Here is a 17,954-nt window from a genome sequence, read left to right on the forward strand (position 1 = left end):
CAGCTTGGTGCATGAATCCTCTGTCCCTGGCTCTGGGTACTCTGGGGCTTCTGCTATGCTCAGGGTCCAGCCCAGAGCCTCTCCCTGAGACAGCCACAGTTGCTTGCTGTCTCCTGGCCCAGTTGTTTAGGCTGCAGGAGCCTGATGGGGGTAGCTGGAGCCCAGTACTGTCCCAAGGGAAAGGTCTCTCTGCTCAGGGCACAGAGCCTGACTCTGGGACCATGCTGGAACCTGCTGGGGCAGCAGGGCTGTTCCCTGCTGGATGCAGTGGTCAGTGACTCCTGAGCCCCTCTGGTATCCTTGTCCCAAGCCCAGTCCCACTTTGAAAGGCCAACTCCCGGGACCTTTGCCACTGCTGCTCTCCCATGATCCCAAAGCAGGACCCCCCAACCCCAACCAGCCCCTGCTCCTCCTCACTGCCGCTCCCTCCTTCCTCCAGCTTCCAACTCTAGAGGGAGCAACTGGCTTGGGCAGAGCCTGGTGCTCCCTGCTCTGCCTCTGGCTCTCTGCTGAGCTGCAGAAGCCCTTCAGAAGGTGCAACTTCCTAGGCCTGTTGAGGCGTGGCACCAGTATAGGCTAAACTGGGCTGCACTGGACGCTGTACTGGGCTAAACTGGGTGCTGTGCTGGGCCGTGCTGGTCTGTACTGGGCTGCACTGGGCTCTCTTGGGCTGTGCTGGGCACAGGGCACTGGGCTGGGCCGGGCCGTACTGGTCTATACTGGGCTGCACTGGGCTCTCTTGGGCTGTGCTGGGCGCAGGGCGCTGGGCTGGGCCGCGCTGGGTGCTGGGCGCTGGGCTGGGCCGCGCTGGGCGCTGGGTGCTGGGCGCTGGGCTGGGCCGCGCTGGGCGCTGGGCGCTGGGTGCTGGGCTGGGCCGTGCTGGGTGCTGGGCGCTGGGTGCTGGGCTGGGCCGTGCTGGGTGCTGGGCGCTGGGCTGGGCCGCGCTGGGTGCTGGGCGCTGGGCTGGGCCGCACTGGGTCCTGGGCTGGGCCGCGCTGGGCGCTGGGCTGGGCCGCACTGGGTGCTGGGCTGGGCCGTGCTGGGTGCTGGGCGCTGGGCTGGGCCGCGCTGGGTGCTGGGCGCTGCGCTGGGCGCTGGGCCGGGCCGCGCTGGGTGCTGGGCGCTGGGCTGGGCCGTGCAGGGCGCTGGGCTGCGCTGGGCGCTGCGCTGGGTGCTGGGCACTGGGCTGGGCCGCGCTGGGCGCTGCGCTGGGCGCTGGGTGCTGGGCGCTGGGCTGTGCTGGGTGCTGGGCCGCGCTGGGCGCTGGGTGCTGGGCGCTGGGCTGGGCCGCGCTGGGTGCTGGGCGCAGGGCGCTGGGCGCTGCGCTGGGTGCTGGGCGCTGGGCTGGGCCGCGCTGGGTGCTGGGTGCTGGGCGCTGGGCGCTGGGCTGGGCTGCGCTGGGTGCTGGGCGCTGGGCTGGGCCGCGCTGGGTGCTGGGCTGGGCCGCGCTGGGTGCTGGGCGCTGGGTGCTGGGCTGGGCCGCGCTGGGTGCTGGGCGCTGGGCTGGGCTGCGCTGGGCGCTGTCCGCGGTGCTGAAGCGGCTCCGCGCGGCGCGTGCTGCCCCCGCGCGCCGGCCCCGCCTCGCGCACTTTAAGAATGAACCGTGGGAAAAACTTGGGGGTGCGCGCGGGGCGCGGATCCCTCCGCCGGGCGGGGGGAGGCTCCGGGCGAGCCGCTGCACCGCCTCGGCGCTCGGCTCCCTCCGCGCCAGGGAAGAGTTCCGCAGCGCGGCGGCGCCGGGACCGCGGCGCAGCCCCGGGGACAGGGCTCGGCCCGGCCGCGCCGCCGCCCCCGGGACGGCCGCGCCGGCGGCAAGATGGGCGGCCTGGGCCTGGCCCTGGGGCTTTTCCACTACCTGGGGCTCTACCTGCAGCTCGGCGCCGCCTCCCGGCACCCCCCGTGGGACGCCCCGGCGGCGGGCAGCGGTGAGAGCGGGCGGCGGCGGCAGGGCGGGATCTGGGGCGGCGGCTGCTCCCCCGGGGGGGAAGGCCGGCTGCGCTCAGAGCGCTCCCGGGGCTCTGTTCACGGCGGGTCGGGGCGGCTCCTGCCCGGGCAGCAGGACGGGCGGCGAGGGGGGGTCCCGGCGCTGGAGGCAGCGCTGGTCTCTATCGCCGCGGGCAGCATCTCGTCGCGTTCCGGCGTCTCCGGGAAACGAGGAGCGGCCCGGCCGAAGCCGGGCTGGGCTCAGCCGCTCCCGTGCCTGGGGCTCGGGGGGCGGCATCTGGTTCCGCCTCTGGGCTGCCGAGCCGAGGGGGGATTTGCACGAGGCCACCCCGAGCACATCCCAGTGCCCATCCCGGTGCACGCCGCCGCGCACCGTCGTGCGCTGCCCTGCAGCACGGGGAGCGGGAGCGGCTCTCCGGGCTCCTCTCCCGTTCTCTGCCGCCGCTGGGGCTCGGCGGGGCGACGGAGCCCAGCCGGGGTCCCGCCGGGGCTGGGGCCCCTCTTTCAGGACTCCCCTCACCAAGGTCTGTCCCGGCCAGCGAGGGGCAGCTCCCGCCCCAGGGGTGCCGGCAGAGCACCCTCGGAAGGGAACACCGAGTCCCTCCCGCTCTGTGCGCGGTGACACTGTTGGGCTTGGAGCCGAGCCCCGAAGGGGTTACGGCGGGTGGGTGCCCGGTGGCAGCCGTGTCCATCACCCGGCTCCGGAGCCCTGAGTGCGTGGAGGGAGCTGCTCTGCCCCGAGGAGCCTCCGGGCTCGGGGCCGTGTGCTGGTCCTGCGGGCTGCGGGGGTGAGCGGCGGGAGGAGGTGACCTGCCCTTGCGTGGGGGGCGAAGGCAGAGGGTTGGCGAAGCTGCCAGCCCGGCGTGGCGAGGTGGGCGAGGAGAGGTGGGCGAGGAGAGGTGGGCGAGGAACCTCCATTAGCCGCCGCTGCTCCCCTCAGATATCGGCGATAGGCAAATAAACGGTGAAATGGTCGCTGAGAGGGAGCGGAGGGAGAGATGTTCGGGGGAGGCGAGCACTGGGGAGCCACATTCCAGCTGCCAGGAGCAGTTCTGCAGCAACTCCCTGAATCCCGGCACAAACCTTTATTGGGGTGCTGGGGAGCAGCGGGAAGTGGGACACGCATCACGAGCCGCTGGCGCTCAGCAGGTGAATGCCAATCGGATCAGCCCCCGGGAGCTGAGCCCTCGATCAATCGCTGATCTATTGCCTTTCTTCAGCACGCGGCGATTGATCCTTTTACCCCTGCCTGGTGATGCTTTCCCTTCGCACCGAAGAGCCTGGCGGGGCAGGAGCTTAGAGCAGGAAAGGGGCCGGGTGGGATCCAACTGGATCCTGCCAGGCTCTGGCTGGCTCTGCTCGCAGCCGACGGCGTCTGAAGCTCGCTGCCATCTCTGCCCGGTGCCGGGTGGCCTGGAGGAGCCCCTGCTGCCCAGGCAAGGTCCAGCACAGCCCAGAAGAGTGATTGTTGTTGTCTTTCCCTTGCCCACAGCGGATACAGGGAGGGAATGGAGTGGGAGCTCTGCAGGGGACAGCCGGTGCCCGTGACCGCTCTTGGGGTGCCGGCAGCTCCCACCCTCCTGCCAGCCTGCAGCCGTGAGCGACGGGCCTCTGCTCTCCGAGCAGCCAGGGATGCTGGCAGGGGGAAGTCCTTTCCCTGCTCCCACGGCAAGGCTCTGCCTCGAGCGGGGATGGAGCTGGGATGGAGCATGGATAGAGTGAGGATGGATGTGGGATGGAATCCATCTGCCCCACTGTCCTGGAGAGCGCCTGAGCCGCAGATCCCTCCTCACCATCCCTCCCTTACCCACTGTGCTGCCTCTCCTCTCTCCCTTCTCCTCCCCTCCTCTCCTCAGGCTGGTGCCTTCAATTATTCATGCCCCCGATTGCAGGCAGCCTGTGCAAGCTGGGCTGGTGCCACCGGCTCTCAAACCGGCGCTGGCTGGGACCTCCTGAAGCAGGGCAAGGAGAGTGGGCAGCGGCTAGCGGGCAGCAGGCACTCCCGAGGAGAGCAGCCGGGCTCCTTCCTTGCACCTCCCGCGGCCGATGGTGCCTCGCCTTCGGTACAGCTGCTGCCAAGGGCTGGGGGCTGCAGGCAACGGTGCCCCGGTTCCCCGGGGGGCCTGCCCTGCTCCTGCCGGCACACCCCGCTGATTATTCCATCAATTACTTTCATAAACACTTTGCATTCTGCCGGATTTTTTCACGCTTCCTGATGGGAATTCTCCACCCAGTGTGTTTTTCCTGCTGCTGTTCGTGCAGTCATTCAGCACAATTACTTCTGACACCTCTCCTCATCAAACGTCTGCGCTCGCTTTTCCCTCGCAGAAGCTGACAGACGATGGGCCAGACACTGGGAATTATTGCGTTAGGACAGTGACAGCTAATTTTAATCACAGCGTTCCCCGGGAGCCAGGCAGCAAATCAAACCCGCAGCCGGAGCCGTGGGCAGCGCGGTGGGGCCAGGGGGGGAGAGCCGGAGGGGGCCGAGGGGCCGGCCCCCAGGTGGGGGCTCTCCCCTTTGCAGCCCCTCGGGGGTTTTGGTGCACGCTGTGCGGAGAACTTGTGTGGCCCCGACAGCCCCTCCCGGCCCCTCCAGCGCTTCCCCAGCCGCTGGCGGCTCTGTTCTGCCTCTTCTTTTCCGTGGCCATTCCCCTGGCTGTGCTTCGTCTCCCTCCTGCCCCCTCCCCACGGCTCTGGATGCGGTGGGTGCGTGGCACAGCACCAGGGCCACCGGCTGGGCCCAACCGTGCCGGATGTGCTGATGCCTCACGCTGTGTGCTCCATGCAGAGCCGCATCCGGATGCGCTCCCCAGCCACGGGGCGGGCAGAGCTGGGCAGGAGGGTGCTGTGCTCGGGAGCGCTGGGTGCTGCCAGCTCCGTGGGACAGGTACCAGTACCGTGCACGGTGTGGGCAGCTCTCTGCAGTGCCTACCAGTGCCAGTGGCTCGCGGTTTGGGCTCTCAGGTTGAGATCAGAGGAGCGTGATCTCCATGTCTGCCCCACGGCAGTTCCTGCCCGCTGGGAACCATCCCCTGGCCGGGACCAGCGCCAGGGTGAGCGGCGGCTGATGGCCGGCGGCGCGGCGCTGCCGGGGTCGCGCCGGGAACTGTTCCGAGGGACCACGCCGGGGTTCTGTGCTTTACACGATCAAATAATGACTCTGCCTCGTTCCTTGGGGAGGGAATCGTCTGAGAGCCGCGACTCCCAGGAGCCGGCCGGGAGCAGCCAGTCCCCTCTCTGATGAGAGATGGAGTCCCCTCCCTGGGGAGGGCTCCTGGTGCCGGTCTGGGGGTGAATTCTCACTGCTGGGCATCTCTCCAGCCGCGGTGCAGGACCTGGGCAAGGGGGAGCTGCCGGGAGGGTGGGAGCTGGAGAGCAGCCCCGTGGTAATGGTTCAGTGCTAGAAACACTCTGGGGTTTCAAGGTTAATTCCAGCTCCCTGGCAAGGAGAGCTCCAGCTTGCTCGAGAATTCCCTGGATTTTATTTTGATTTTAATTTGTGCTGCAAATTTGAACTAATTCTGAGCTAATCTGACAGTAAATAGGGGCAGAGAAATGGCGTTCCCATCCCCGGCGTGCCGGGGGAACCTCCCGTCCCTGCCTGGGTTTCGTAGTGTTCCAGCCTGGGGCTTCTCCTGGAAAGGACGAGCAGGGCACTGCCGGAGGAGCCCTGCAGCGCTAGGGCCAGGCACTGGCAGGGTGCTCAGCAGGCTGGCACAGCCAGGAGCTGCCCAAATGCGTCTGTGGATGGATCCATCCCCGGATCCAGCTCTGGTCCTCATTCCCACCCCGGCTGCCGAAGCCTTTTGCCCGGGCGCAGCTGCTGGAGCCGGCGCCGCCGGCTGTGGTCGTGCACCGGTTTGTGGTCGTGATGTGTTTTTGGTGACCCTGGGTCAGCATCCCTGCTCGAGGGCTTGTCAGGAGATTCATTCACAGATGTTTGTGGGCAGATGGGAAGAGGAGAGAGGTTTGAACCCAACCTGCAGAGCGGACACGCGTAACCCTCTTGTCCCCGCGGCAGGGGATGGCGCAGCCATGCCAGAGCAGCACCGGGGCTCCTGCTCCTGGGCCCATCCGGCGCGGGGGGTGGATCCTGCACCTTCTGATCAGCCAGGAATCAGGGTAGGGTTTGTATGGAGTCATCAAGGGGCAGGGGTAGGAGCAGGAACTGGAGAAGAAGCAGGCGCAGGAACTGGAGAACCTCAACCGACATCCTTCGGGAGGGCTGAGCACTGCCCACAGCCCTAGCACCAAGGTGGGGCATGGGAACAAGGAGGCTGTGGGGGGTGGCTGCCTCTGCAGCTTTGCAGGGTCCTCTTAGGGGGTCTCTCACCTGCTCTTCAGACAGGGAGGGAGCAGCTTGGCTCTCCTGGCAGCGCCAGCTGCTCTCTCCTGCCTTTATTCTGCCCCGTGGTGCTGTCTGCACTGGGAGCTGCCGGTGGTGGGGCCCCGGTGTGAGAGTGGTGCTGCCCCAGGGTGGGTGGCGAAGGCAGCACCGATCTGCTGGTAGCCTGGGCAGGTCTGGATGCTGGTGGGCACCGACTGAGGGGGACCACTGGAGTCCAGCCTCCATCGGAGCTGCGGACGTTGGGGTGCTCCTCTCCCCAGCGTGAGCCCAGGGCCACCACGCTGGTCACGTCCGGAGCCGGGTCCGTTCCTGCCGCGGCTCACGGCACAGCCCTGCTGCCGGGGGAGCGGTGACAGGAGTGCGAGGCCGTGCTGGCAATTAGGCTTCCAAGTGCCTCGGCTCACCGAACCGTGACGAGCGGTGAGTTACAGCGAGGAGCTCTGGGAAGGGGGGAAGGAGCCACCCCCCAGCACAGCCCGCGGCGCGGCAGTGGCCGCTGGAGGGAGGGACAAAGGGTGGCAGGGGCTGCTCACCAGCACGGTTCCTGCCCCTGGCTGCCCGGAGGTCCCAGCCTCCCCCAGACCCTGTCCCTGCCCTGAGCAGGATGGACCCAGCCCCTGCCCAGCCTTCATGTGCCACCCACAAGCCTGGCTGCGGCTCTGCCAGGGGACTGCTGCTGCTGCTGAGTTTGGCAGGGAAAGTAGCGTTGAATCGACCAGCGCTGTAATGGTCCCAGTGGGGCGAGGGACTGGGAGTGCCAGTGCCAGCACAGCCTGGGTGATCCATGTGCCCACCGTGTATTGAATTGCCCTCCAGAACCGGACCGTGCCCACCTCGCTGGTTAAGCCATGGCCACCCCCGCAGCCCGCGGTCGGTGCCTCGTGTGGGCTGTGCCAGGGGAGGCCGGGAAAGGCAGCCTGGCTCCACCAAAGCTGCCAACAGCAGGCAAAATCCTGACCAGGCTCCTGGGGGCTACACGGCCTCATGTGCCCGCGGGGCAGGACTGCTGGGGGGACAGGGCAGGCTCATTTCCAGGTGGCTAGGGCAATGCATGACCTGTCCTTGCCCCTGGCACCTTGCCCAGTGCCTGCTCACTGCTGGTACAGCCCTGTGTGTGCCGAGGGGGCTGTGGCGGTGGGTCGTGCCCGCGGTGGGTCGTGCCCGCGCTGGATCGTGCCCGCGGTGGGCGGGTGGTGCCAGCGGCGGGCAGCAGCCTGTATATCTCGGGTTTATGAGAGCACCAAGCTGTCCCAGCAGGCGCTTTCAATTCCGTTTATCTGTGTTTCCCCATTGAGTTCATTTTATTTCCCCTGATTTTTGTTTCCTGGAAGATTTATCGATCCTGGCGCTCTCAGTTTATGGCAGGTAGCAGCCATAAAGCAGGCAGAGCCGCCAGCCCGTCGCCGGCCCCCTCCCTTCCCCTGCGAGGACGCGGCACCAATGTCAGCGGTGGGGAGAGGGATGGTGCTGGGGACAGCGCGGGTGGGACAGCTCGGGTGGGCACAGGGGCTGGGGCGTTCGCTGGCTCCAGCAGCTTGGCGCTGCCCAGTCTCGGCCAGCGGTGTTGATGGAAGCAGGATCTGGGCAGCTCGGCCAGCCCGGTGTGGGGTCCGTGGGTCTGGGCAGCTCGGCCAGCCCGGTGTGGGGTCCGTGGGTCTGGGCAGCTCGGCCGGCCCGGTGTGGGGTCCGTGGGTCTGGGCAGCTCGGCCAGCCCGGTGTGGGGTCCGTGGGTCTGGGCAGCTCAGCCGGCCCGGTGTGGGGTCCGTGGGTCTGGGCAGCTCAGCCGGCCCGGTGTGGGGTCCGTGGGTCTGGGCAGCTCGGCCAGCCCGGTGTGGGGTCCGTGGGTCTGGGTAGCTCGGCCAGCCCGGTGTGGGGTCCGTGCCCAGCTGTGGGACTGCTCTTGGTGGGGGAGTGGTCTCCTCTTTGCCTCACCAAACGCCTTGACTCCCAGAGTGCTGAAAGGGCTGAGCTGCCCTCGGGGAGCTGCTGGCCCCCTCCATTGGACCCCCCCCAGGAACCATCCCCACAGTATCTCCCATCTCTCACTGACCCCAGAGTGCCTCTCTGTCTGTCCATCTGTCTTTACCTACTCTGCTGTCTGTCCCTGTCCCCTGCTGGTGTTTTTGGCCGCTGTGGGGCTCGCCCACCATCCCGGCCCCTCTCCTCGGCCCTTGACCACATCCTGCTCTCCCGGTGCCACAGAGACTGTCCTGCTGTGACTCGGGGGCTGGGAACCACACTGGTGGCGCAGCTGCCCCTTGCCTGGGGTGTCCCGGGGTGACTGCTGAGGCTGGGGGGCCAGCAGCCTATGGACACAAGCTGCATGCATGTCCCTTGGCACTGGGGACCTGGAGCCCCCTCCCTGACCAAGGACCTCGGGGTGGGAGCTGGGATGGAGGGGTATGAAGCACTGGGATGTGCAGGGAGGGTGGGACCTTCCCTGCTGCTGTCAGAGCTCGTTGTCTGTCTGTCCGTCCCTGCTCAGGGACGGTTCATGGGCTGTCTGTCCGCGGTTTCCAGCGTGTCACTCACCGCCGCTGCTGGGCCCGGGCCGGGCGCGGGGAGGGGGCTGGGGCCCACTGTGGTCCCCAGGAGCGCTGTGGGGCTGGCAGGGCCATCGGCAGGACCGGCCCTGCTTTGGCCGCACCGGGAGGGGCTGCGCCCTGGGGTTAATTAATGCAGATTGATGCCCGCGCTTTCCAATGACCAGCGGGAGGAAAGGTGGTGCTGGGTCCAGCCCTTTCTCCTCCTCTGCCTAACCCCGACCCTGGCAGCAGATTTCTCTTGGGCACGGCTGGAGCCCTCTGGCTCTCAATCCCTCTGCCCCTCACGCCCGGCCAGGACTGTGGGGTCCCGCGGGGCTCTGCTGAGACCCCCCCTTGGTTTTTGCCCACCACTCCTGCGGAGCAAAATCCCTATCCCAGCCACGGCTAGGAGAGCCGCGGGTGTGTCTGGCTTAACGGCTGGACGCAGTAGCCCTGGCACCGCTGTGGCAGGAGCACGGCACAGCCCTTTGCCATGTGCCAAGGAGCAGCTGGCACCGGGCAGTGCCAGGCCCTCTGCCCATCCCGCAGCCCTTGTCTGTTCCCGGCTTGAAACTCCCTCTGCACCCTGGCACAGAGCCCACATGGCTGCTGGCATCGGGGTCCTGGGTGAGGGGGATGCAGGGGCCGTGCCAGGTGCCTCACCAGGAGCCCCCAGGTCCTTAAAGCCTCACGCTGGGTGTTCCCTCAGCTCTCTTGCCAGGATGGATTAGAGGGAAGGGATCAGTGCCTGGGATTTCCCTGTGTCCACAGGGACAGGGAGATATCCAAGGCATTAACTTTTCTGTCTGGGCTGATAATGATTCGTTTTCCGAGGAGACCAGGGCTTGGCAGGAGGCTCCGGGGAGCTGTGCGCTGCTGCTGACAGATGTGTGCCCCTGGGGGGCTCTGGTGGCACCGCTGGGACCCGCAGGGCGGCTGTCAGACAGCAGCTTGAGGTGACTGAAGACGGGAGGGCAGAGGGCACAGGCACGCTATGGCCCGCCTGGACTGGGCACCACGCGCTGCAGCTGATGGCAAGGCAGGGCTGGGCAGGAGACTGGCAGGGCTGGGCACGGATGGGCAGTAGGGACAGGGCAGGTGGCCCCTGTCCCACTCGGCCCCTGGCTGCCTCTGTGGCCAAATCGTTGGCCAGGGAAAGGGCAGGGACCTGCCCGTGCTGCTGTTGGGGGTCTCAGCCCCTGTCCCCATGGCAGGGAGAAGCTGGCACAGGCTGTGCCACAGCGCTGGTGGGTGACCTGCGCAGCAGGAGCCTCCTCAGCGAGGAGCAATCATCCCTCCAGAGGAGATGAAAAGAATTCTAATTACATCTCCCAACGATGTTTGTTTTGAGCAGGGAGAGCAAAACATACGGCGTGTGGGAGGGGGGTTGGTTCCGTTTCTGCTCCAAGCAGGGCTGACCGAGCTGCTTGGCTTTGCTGCCCCTGGGAGGTGCATCCTGCGCTCATCGAGGGCAGGGGTCCCAGGGCCGGGGTGGGACTGGGGGCTCCAGCTCCTTCCCTTTCTTCCTGCTGCTTTTTGCAAAGCGCCAGGGGCCGGGGGGGTGCTGGGTGGCTCTGTCAGGGCTGGGGAAGGGGCACTAGGGGGAGAGAGGGGCAGCTGGGGATGGGAGGGGTCCACCTGAATGGCAGACAGCTGCCTCCTCCGCTGAGGGTGCTGGGTCCGTTTGGCTGGGGAGGGGTCAGGGCACTCCTGGTGCCACCGGCAGCCTCTTCCCTCGCCAGGGCGGCGGCAGGTCCCCGCAGGCGCCCGCAGCCCCGGCTCTGTCTCCCGCAGCCCTCTTCACCGAGGCCCCCCACGACATGACAGCGCAGGCGGGCGAGGACGTGGAGATGGCCTGCTCCTTCCGCGGCACCGGCTCCCCCTCCTACTCCCTTGAGATCCAGTGGTGGTACGTCCGCAACCACAGGGACTGGACGGACAAACAGACCTGGGCTTCCAACCAGGTGAGGCCCCTCCCGGCCCTGCTCGGGCGGAGCCCCCTCCCCACGCCCGCCCGGGGCTTTGCTGCAGCAGCAGTTGGGATCCGAGGGGGTCCCCGCCCCGCAGCAGCGTCCCCGGTGCCCACAAGCCCTGCACACAGCTGGGTCCCATCCCCTCTGCTCTGCACGCGTGGGCAGACGCCGTGGGTGCCCTGGCACAGCCCCGCGTGTGGGGAGCGCTGAGGCTGGGCTGTCCTGGTACCTTCCCTGGTACCGTGAGCCCAGGCACCGCGGGGCTCATCCCCCGGCACTGAGGCCAGGCAGAGGCTTTGTCTTTGTGCCGGGGCCTGCTCCCAGCCCATTCCTGACTCGTCCCCGTCCTCTGCCCTCCCTCATTGTCCCCATGTCCCCCTCTGGGGCTCGGGAGGCAGCTGGCTGCTGGCTCCTGGCTCTGTTCACACAGAGATAAGGGCCAGGGCTGGGGGTGGGCAGCCTCGAGTGCTCTCAGGAGGCTTTGGCACTGTGCCCGTGGCAGAGCTGCTGCTGGTGTCACCACAGACTGGGAGAACACAGGGGAGGTGCCACTGGGAGGGGTGAGGGGGGTGCTGGGAGTGAGGGGTGCTGGGATCCCAGTGTGGGGAGTGGGATGGGAGCCAGCTGTGTGGTGCAGTAGGGAGCCCAAATGCCCGGGCCCTGGTGCTGTTGGTGCCTGCTGAGGGTGCCAGGCTGCTGCCCACCTCCCCAGCTGATTCCAGCTGACTGGGAAGGGGCTGGGCTTACAGGGGCCAGGGGTCACATTGCAGCAGTGGGTGGCACTCTGTCCCCAACCCTGGGGCATGGGAAGCACCCGCAGCCCAGCACCCCATGCCCCCTGACTGCTGTGGTGCTCCAGCGCTACCAGCCCCTAGCTGCCCTGTGTGTCCCTCGTCTGCCCTGCTCCTGCCTCCCCCCAGCCGTCTGACAGCTCCTCTCTCTTCCTCCCTGGTCCTGCTCCCATCCGGCTCTGGCCAGCATCTGAAAGCGTCGGCGCAGGAGGAGCCTGGCAAGGACGCCACCAAAATCAGCGTGAGTTTGGCTGATGGGGGCTGCCGGGGGCGAGTTTGGCTAGTGGGGGCTGCCGGGGGCGAGTTTGGCTGATGGGGGCTGCCGGGGGCGAGTTTGGCTAGTGGGGGCTGCCGGGGGCGAGTTTGGCTGATGGGGCTCCTGGGGGCACTGCTGGAACCTCCCCAGCGATGCCAGCACCCAGCTCTTCACGAAGCTGGGGGGCAGGAGGCTCTCCAGGGGGTTGGTCTCTCTGCAAGGCCCTAGGGGAAGCGCCCTGGGCTGGGGTGGGGGTCGCACCGCTCCCGCCGGGGGGGGGAGGCCGGCTGTGCCGCAGCTCAGTGCTGGGAGGCAGGAGCGTTGGGGGTGGTCATAAACTCCTGGTAAGTGAGCGTGGGCAGCGCCTGGGTGACCTGCAGGGCAGCGGCAGATTGGGCTTTCGCTTTTATTAGTTCTCCATTTCCCAGCCATTAATTTCAGTAAGTGACTCCCTGCTCTCCTGACACCCAGGGCTCTTTTGGCAGCCACTTTCCCGTGGTGGCCTCCGTGCCCCGGCACGCTCGCCCCGCCGCTGGCACCTCCCCCCTCCCGCACCTCCCTCCCACCCCGCAGCCCCCTGGGCACAGCCCCCGCTGCCCCTTCCTTGCCCCGTTTCAGGGCCCGCTTTGGAGAAGCAGCCTGCACCGGGTGCCCACCCGGGCGGGTGCTGGTGGCTGCGGGCTTAGAGTCAGCCTTTCGGGGTGGCCCTGGCCACCTCTCAGCAGCCCATGGGGCTGCAGGGCAACCAGACCAGCTGCTTGTGTGTGCCAGCCTGTGCTGGCATGTATTGGCATATCCTGGCATGCCGATCCGTGTATGTATTGGCACGTCCTGCCCGTGGGCAGCTCAGCCCCTCGGCGAGGCTGCTGCTGGGTGCCCGTCTCCACGCTGCTGCCCACGGCTTGGCACTGCCTCCACTGCTTGCTTGCTTGCTTTCCCTCCCCCCCTCTTCTTTCCTTCCCTCTCCCCATCGTGTGCCAGGGGTCTGTGCCTCTCCGGCGGCAGCTCCCAGCCCCGTCTCTAAACACCATAAAATCTTCGGCTAACAAACGCAGCGGCGAGCAGAAAAACGACCGCTGCCAGCCCGGGTGATTGTAGGGAGCAGAGCCAGGGGCCTGGGGCGGGCCATAAATCTGATTTATTGACCCAGCCCAGCGGCAGCCGCGGCTCCGGCTACTTGAGTGAGTCTTAAATTTCATTGGGTGATAAATACTGAGAGCGAATCAATTTGGTACCAAAGCTAATTAGCCGGCCTGGCTCCGCAGCCGCCTCCCGGCCCGGCGCGGGCGGCCGCGCTCCGGGGGCTCCAGCACCCCGGGGTCCGTCCCCCCACCCCCATCCCCGGCACCCGCTGCCGCCTTCACCCTGTCCGCACTGCGGGGGGCAGGGTGTGGGAGGCATGCGACTGGGCTTGGCGCTGGTCAAGGGGTTTATGGGGGTCCCGGGAGCCCCCTTGACCCCCCCCGCCTGCCCCGTTTGCAGGTGGTGAAGGTGGTCGGCAGCAACATCTCGCACAAGCTGCGGCTGTCGCGGGTGAAGCCGGAGGACGAGGGGACCTACGAGTGCCGGGTGATCGACTCCAGCGACGGCAAGGCGAGGCACCACAAGGTCAAAGCCTACCTGCGGGTGGAGGCGGCGGGGGGCGCGGGGCACCCCCAGGACACCCAGCTGCGGGGAGCTCCGCCGCCGGACCCCGCCGCGCCGGGCTCGGCCCACGCTCACCACCATCACCACCACCACAAAGCCGGGAAGGAGCTGAAGAAGCGCTCGGCGGACGTCTCCTGCGTGCTGTAGGCAGGCGGTGCCGCGGCGGGGGGATGCCGGAGCGCCCCCCCACCTCCCCTCCCCAGCCCCCCGTTGCCCCGGACTCAGTGGAGCCATCGAAGACCCCGCACCCCCTGCCAGAGACTGGTCCCACCGCCCCGTCTTGCCCACCACCCCCGCTCCGCCCCCGCCGCCTCCTTCCGCCAGCCGCTGCCGCCTCGGTTTGTTCCCCAGCCCTGCGATGCGGCGGTGCCAGGGCTCGGTGTGGGAGCAGGACTGTGTCCATGCCAGGGGGGCATCGCTGGGACAGTGCCCGGGGCACACACCCACACACGTTGGTCCCATCCCCTGTGGCCCCCCCCGTGGGCGGGCACCCTGCTGCTTACAGCCACGCGTGGTGCCACAGGCCACGGTGCTCCCCAGCTTTGCGTGACCGGTGGAGACCCCCCCCCCCCCCTTCGCCCACGGGACCCTCCCTGCCCTCCCCTGTGCTTTGCAGAACCGCCCGGCTGTCCCCGTAGGAGGTCCGGTTTAGTTGCCCCCTTCCAGCCCCGCAGCGCCCACCTAAGTTCCAGTACCCATCTCACAGCCCCCGCGTACCCCCTGCCCCTGCCAGCGCCGCCCCAGCACGTCAAGACCTGAGCCCAGCGGAGGGAGGATGGCAGGGAATGCCCCTGGCACGCTCCTGGCACGCTCCCAGCGTTCTTCCCACCTCAGCCATGGTGCTGCGGGCCGTGCCGCGGCATTGCCCAGCCAGGCAGTTGCCCGCGGTCCGTGTGTGCCCGGGGAGCTGCGCCACCCGGGCTGCCCCCCTGCCACCATCGCTCCTCCCGGCCCTTTGCATCTCATGGAGGAAAGGGGCTCGGCCACCTTCCCAGCCTGCCCTCGCTCTGTCCCTGCTGCCCCTGCTGGTGTGGCTCTGGGTCTTCTGCTCCCGCCGAGCTCCCAATCCTCCCGTGCCATCGCACCCGTGCCGTAGCACCCGTGCCATCCTGGGCAGGGGCCGGCTCGTGGGCTCCCGTACCCCCCTGCGAAGGGCAGAGCCCATTCCCGGTGCCCCCGTGGGTAACACCGCTGCTGGGGCCGGAGCTGTGGCAGGGCCAGGGGAGCCCTGAGCCTCCCCATCCGGGTGCCAGGTGCTGCTCCCCTGCCGTCGCTCCCCCGCGCCGCCCAGCCTGTGCCACCAGACCTGCTGCAGCTAATTAAAGCTCTTTAAACGAACCCTCTGGGCTCTCTGTCCCGGGCACGGCGAGGGGAGGAGGCTTTGGCACTCGCCCGGCTACAAACGGGCACAGCTGGGGCTGCTCCGGGGGGAGGAAGGGAATCAAGCTGCAGCTGGGTGATGCTGTGCCATGGGTGCGGGATGTGGCGGGGTCCCGGGTGAGCTGGGGTTGCTCTGCAGCAGGGGGCAGTGGGAGGCTGGGGGTGCCTCTGGGTTCTGCTCCTCTCCGGGTGCCAGCCGCGACCCCTGCCTGGGCACCCACAGCAAAGGTCTCATCCCCAGCCAGGCAGGAGATCAGTGGTGCCCAAAGTGGGGGCGGGGGTGGGCTGACCCCCCATGGCAGAGCAGCTCCCGGTGCCAGCAGTGCCCAGCCTGGCCCAGCAGTGCTCTGGCTGATGGGGTGCCAGCCAGCGCTGGTGGCAGGGCAAGGACATGGTCCGGCTGGTGACCGTGGGACGTGGCAAGAGCCACGTTGTCCTCCGTGGGTTCCCTGCAGAGCCAGGGTCTCGGGGAGCCGCTGGCGTGGGCTGCGAACGTGCAGGAGCCCCGGAACTCCTGACCTGCTGGAGGGCAAGGGGCTGGCGCTGGGCACCGCTGCTCTGCCCAGGCTCTCGCATGCCCCTCGTCGGGACACGCTTCCGGCATGAGGGAGCCGGGGGGAGGGCACCGAGCAACAAAACCCAGCCCCCGGAGGAGGGAAGAGGCAAAGGGCTGCAAATCAGCTGCGCGGGAGGGCAAATAAAGGGCTGCGTGCCGCAGGCACCTGGGGGTGGGCTCCAAAGAGAGCAGGGGGCGTGAGGCGAGCTGGGGACGGGGAGCTGCTGGTTTGGTGTGCGGGACCCTCTGGCGGTGCCCGGCCTCGGGGGCTGCGTGTTGAGCTGCACATCCTCGGTGGGGGCTTTCCCCCCTCCAGGTTTGTGCACGGAGGAGGCTGGGCAGGGCCTCCTCTGCTCCCCGTGCCCAGGGAAGGCAGCTGGGGGCAGGGCTGGGGGCAGGGCTGGGGCAGGGGGAGCCCCACTCGCTGTGCCGGGCGAGGGCTGTGGCACCCCACGCAGCTCCTCCACTCCCCAGAGCTGAGGGCAGCTGGGGCCAGCTCTGCTGGGGGTGCTGAGGGAGGGACTGGAGCCCTCCTCCTGCACCCCAAGGGTGCTCAGCCCTGAACCTCGGCGGGCTGGGGGGTGGGGAATGCTCAGGAGCCTGGCCGGGGAGCGGGGCGAGGACAGGGCAGCAGAGAGCCTCCCAGGGCTGGCTGGCACATGGGCTGAGCTTAACGGGCAAGTCCGGGCTGGGCAGGAACCGGGCTCATGGAAATGCCATCTCCACGCAGCGCTCTGCTGCCCATTAGCCTGCTCCAGACAAAAGCAATTTGCTCAGCCGGCAGAAAAGCAGAGGTGAGAAGGGAGCTGGGGCAGCCCCGGGGCAGCCCCGGCAGGAGCCACGCTGGGGCTCCCCCGGTGCCGCCGGTGGTGCCGCCGGTGGTGCCGCCGGCGGTGCCCATCGGCCGCGGGGTGAAGCCTGGCAGCAGCCTCTTGAGCCCCAGCAGCATCTCTGCTGGTCAGGGCTCTGTCAGCCCCCCAAACCGGGTGGCTCAGGCCAGAGTGGCAGCCCGAGGCTCCCTTCCTAATGGACGCAGCTGATCCCAGCGGCTCTCCTCTCTCCCTCCCTCCAGCACCGACCGAGGTGATTAGAACTCTTCTCTTGCTGGCACAGCCCTTGCCTGGCCCCCAGCCGGGAGGGAGGCAGAGAGGTTGGGCACTTGGGGCTCCAGTGTGGTGCCACAACACCTCTGGCCGGCTGCTGCAGCCCCAAGGCCCCCAGAACTGTCGTGGCTGAAAGAGACCTCGAAGCTCCTCGAGTCCAGCCGTGAGGATGCTGCAGGAGGCTTCACTTCCAGCCCTGCCTGCAGCAGCCTGGGCTGCACCACCCCCAGGGGGCTGCTGTGGGCCTGAGCAGGTGAGTGTGGGGGGGCAGCAGGGGGGACTCTGATGCCAGTGCTGCTCCTGAGCCTGGGGCCTGAGGGTGGTGGTGGTGTGCCATGCTGTGGGCACGGGCAGGCTGGGGCCTCAGAGCCCACCAGGGTGGGCTGGGGGCACACAGAAAAGGTCCCAGGGTGGGCTGGGCAGGCTGGGGGCACCTGGGGAGGGTCCCAGGGTGGGCTGGGCAGGCTGGGGGCACCCGGGAAGGGTGCCTGGGCTGGGGTGGCAGCCACAGGGGGGTCTTGCTGTGGTGGGTGCTGCAGATGCCACCTGGTTTGCATGCTTGTCCCGTGGGGAAGATGAACTTCACTCTGCCAAAGAGCAGGACAGAGGTTACTGAGGCTGCCTCTCAGCTTGCCTGGGCCCTGCAGGGGTGAATGCAGCCTGGGCTGCTGCTGCTCCCCTGCAGCCTGGCACCAGCTGGTGCCACCAGCAGCAGGCTGCTCCGGGGGCTGGCAGCGGCTCCCTGGCAGCAGCCCTGCCAGAGGCACAGCCTGTGGGGAGCCCCCGGGGGCAGGAGGGAGAGAGGAGCCCCTGGGGCCGTGGTGGGGCTGCAGGCAGGGCTGCAGGCAGGGCTGGGCAGGCTGCAGCTGATGGATGAGGCTGCTCCAGAGCTCCAACGATCCAGAAGGTTCTGCAGCAGCCCCCGGGGGGCCCTGGAGGCTGCAGGTGATATTTCACCTTCCTGCTCTCCCACCTCTGCCTCTCAGCTCTGAAGGCTTCCTTTGTACAACCCCCAGCCCAGAGCCCAGCACTGAACAGACAGTGGGGGAGGGGGAAACCCAACCCCAACCCAAACCACCCTCAAAAGGGGGGGAAAAAGCTGAACTTCAGCCCTGCCCTGCCTGCTGCCCAGCTGCAGAAGCAAAGCAGCAACCAGGAGGAAGCCTGAAGGCAAGCAGGGAGCCAAGGGGAGGTAATGCCAGCCTGGGGGGTGGGGGCAGCAGCAGCCCCCTTGGTGCCACAGCTGAGCCAGGCTGGATGCTCCCCCAGGGCCCCCCCAGCAGTGAGGCACAGACCTGCTCCATGTAACAGTCACTTTATTGCTTTGGTTTTTGTCCCTCTGAGCTTTGCAGCCAGGATCTGTCCCAGCAGCACAGCTCCTCCCCAGGGGCCAGCCCGAGGCCAGCACTCGCCTGGGGTGAAGCTGGC

The 17,954-nt window shown here is 68.0% G+C and overlaps 1 protein-coding gene across 1 annotated transcript; it reads left to right on the forward strand.

Moving 5' to 3' along the window:
• Window positions 1-1,701: 1,701 nt before the first annotated feature.
• Window positions 1,702-13,669, forward strand: VSTM2L (V-set and transmembrane domain containing 2 like). Its single transcript, XM_054173687.1, has 4 exons — window positions 1,702-1,925; window positions 10,615-10,784; window positions 11,772-11,825; window positions 13,323-13,669. The coding sequence occupies exons 1-4, from the start codon at window positions 1,817-1,819 to the stop codon at window positions 13,632-13,634; spliced, it is 645 nt and encodes a 214-aa protein (XP_054029662.1). The 5' UTR covers window positions 1,702-1,816; the 3' UTR covers window positions 13,635-13,669.
• The last annotated feature ends 4,285 nt before the right edge of the window (window positions 13,670-17,954 follow it).

This window comes from Dryobates pubescens, chromosome 26 (assembly GCF_014839835.1).
Source record: "Dryobates pubescens isolate bDryPub1 chromosome 26, bDryPub1.pri, whole genome shotgun sequence".
In the NCBI taxonomy this organism is placed as follows: domain Eukaryota; kingdom Metazoa; phylum Chordata; class Aves; order Piciformes; family Picidae; genus Dryobates; species Dryobates pubescens.